This window comes from Alosa sapidissima, chromosome 23 (assembly GCF_018492685.1).
Source record: "Alosa sapidissima isolate fAloSap1 chromosome 23, fAloSap1.pri, whole genome shotgun sequence".
In the NCBI taxonomy this organism is placed as follows: domain Eukaryota; kingdom Metazoa; phylum Chordata; class Actinopteri; order Clupeiformes; family Clupeidae; genus Alosa; species Alosa sapidissima.
The window spans coordinates 14,487,303-14,489,802 of NC_055979.1; the positions used below are offsets into that span (position 1 = coordinate 14,487,303).

Genomic DNA, 2,500 nt, shown 5'->3' on the forward strand with positions numbered 1-2,500 from the left:
CATCTGCAAGTAGTATCCCTGCCTGCAATATAACCTGGTCACAATACCCTTTAGCTGGGGATCTGTAAGATACACACACACACACACACACACACACACACACACACACACACACACACACACACACACACACACACACACACACACACACATAAACATGGTTAAGGTTGACATGAAAGTTGACAACTGGACTCTTGCCATGCAGCACTATACAGTAGGTGGATAAAGGCACATCTAAGGGGAAATCATTCTACCATCCTTCATGAAAAAAAACCCAAAACAAAACAAATGACATTTTGCAAATGCAAAAAAACGTGCAAAATATAGCACTGGCTGAATACATATTTTTATTAATATTCTGGGGCTTCTAGCACAGCTATGCATTTCACAATTGACAAAAAAGCAAACAATGTAACAATCATCAAAATACTTGAAATTCAAGTGAGGAGCATTCTGGAAATCTCTAAATGTCACTGCCCTCAAAAACTGTGTTTCTTCTTGAAACTTCTTGAAGCTTCTCCCCCACACAAGCAGACCTGTGCCTGCGCAGAGAAGCAGGAAACAGGGACCTTTTCATCCCTGAAACGCCTAAAAATGTCAGCCCTTTTCTGCTCACGGCCACCCGCCCGCCTGGCAACCCTGCTGATTCACGGTGCCGGCAACTGCTGATGTTCGACATCACTCAAAACATCACAGAGACGTCTGCAGCCACGGCAACCCCTCCCGAGTGCCAGCCCGCCTCTGTTCTCCAATTTCCTGTGTCGGTCTCAAACACAGACCAGCAGCGACCTTGATCAGCTTTGATCGGGTCTGTGTTGCACAGATACAGTGATGTTTATATGTGCACACACACACACACACGCACGCACGCACGCACACACACACACACGCACACACACACAGCAACAATAACAAAGGCAAATACAGACTCACACAAAGAAACACACACATACAAACACAGACACAAATAAGACATATGCTGACATGAAACACACACACACACACACACACACACACACACACACACACACACACACACACACACACACACATGCACACACACACACACACACACACACACACACAGATATACATAATACACATACACTCCCAACAAGTTCATATGCAAACATACAGTAAGTATGCCCATACTCACGAACAGTAGTGGTGGAGAGCTCAAGGCTTTAGATCATAGTGGAGTATCAGGTGAAAAATGAGTGACAGCCAGAGGAAGGGAAAACTCTCTCCATTCCTCCACTATCGGAAATAACCATGACATTACCCCACCTCTGCCCCGGAGGCACCTGCCATATGGGCTGTCAGTTGAAAACAACATGCAGAAAAGTCCAGTGCATTTCGGAGAGACCCAACGTGCGCTGGACAGGGCTTTTACAGAGCTCACTAGTTATACTATTTATATACAGTATATAGCTGCAATGTTTGGTCCCTGGCCAGTGTTCAGACCCCCTAACACTACCATGCAGGTAAGCTTGTTGCTGCTAGACACTAGAATGTTCTATAGAATGTTCTTCCCAGTCACCATGATGAGAGATGACTCGACAGTAACTAAAGCAACGATGGCCAAAGGGATCAGTTTGGAGCCTCTCTCTGTTTTCCCCTCTAAGAGAGATGCATTCTCTCTCTGCCTGATGCGGACGCTTGTGAATAATGCATCTCTGGGTGTGGTTATGCCTCTATACTGTTACAAAAACCTGCCTCAACACAGATTTAGGATTCTGAGGGAGCATCGTTACATGTGCCTTATCTTTAAAAAAAAATTTAAAAAAATATATATATATATGTATTGTATAACCATGTCAATGCAAAAAATCGATATATATTTCAACCCCTTGTTGCCTTCTGCTTAATGCATGCAATTAAGGATTGGTTGGTTAATAAATATTAGAAACACATAATACATAACAATAACAATATAATGAAATTGAAGGCTTTTCTGCAAGCTGGAGAAGTCTGATACTGTGTGTGTGGTGTCTGGTCGGTGCTGGCAGCTGCAGCAGAGCCCTGAGTCTGTGCTGGAGTAGTGCAGGCAGCCAGCAGCAGCTGAGATATAATGTATGGGAGTTCCCCACAACCCCTGCATCTCCCTGGTGCAGGATTCCCCTCCCTTCCACACAGCACGCGCAGACACAAGCACACACATACACACACACACACACACACACTGCACACACAAACGCGCGCTGCACACACACACACACACACACGCGCTGCACACACACACGCGTGCTGCACACACACACACACACACACGCGCTGCACACACACCACACCCTCACAGAGCACACACAAAAATACACACATGCACACGCACACACTCTCACAGACTCAACACTTTTACACACGGACGCACACACACACACACACACACACACACACTCCATTTCCACACACACTCACAGACACCCTGCTCAGACACTCCATCTCTGCCTGCCCGTGCCCCACTTTCGGTCGGAAACAGAGGGAGGGTGTCCCCCAGCCC

The 2,500-nt window shown here is 46.2% G+C and overlaps 1 protein-coding gene across 2 annotated transcripts in view; it reads right to left on the bottom strand.

The window, feature by feature from the left end:
• Nucleotides 1–2,500, bottom strand: part of LOC121698913 (fibroblast growth factor 14) — a 70,913-nt gene that overhangs the window by 13,606 nt on the left and 54,807 nt on the right. For both annotated transcript variants that reach the window (XM_042081424.1, XM_042081425.1), the window contains exon 2: nt 1–62. This exon is cut by the window's left edge and continues 49 nt beyond it. In XM_042081424.1, coding sequence (XP_041937358.1) covers nt 1–62 — 62 coding nt within the window. The remainder of the gene's footprint in view (nt 63–2,500) is intronic.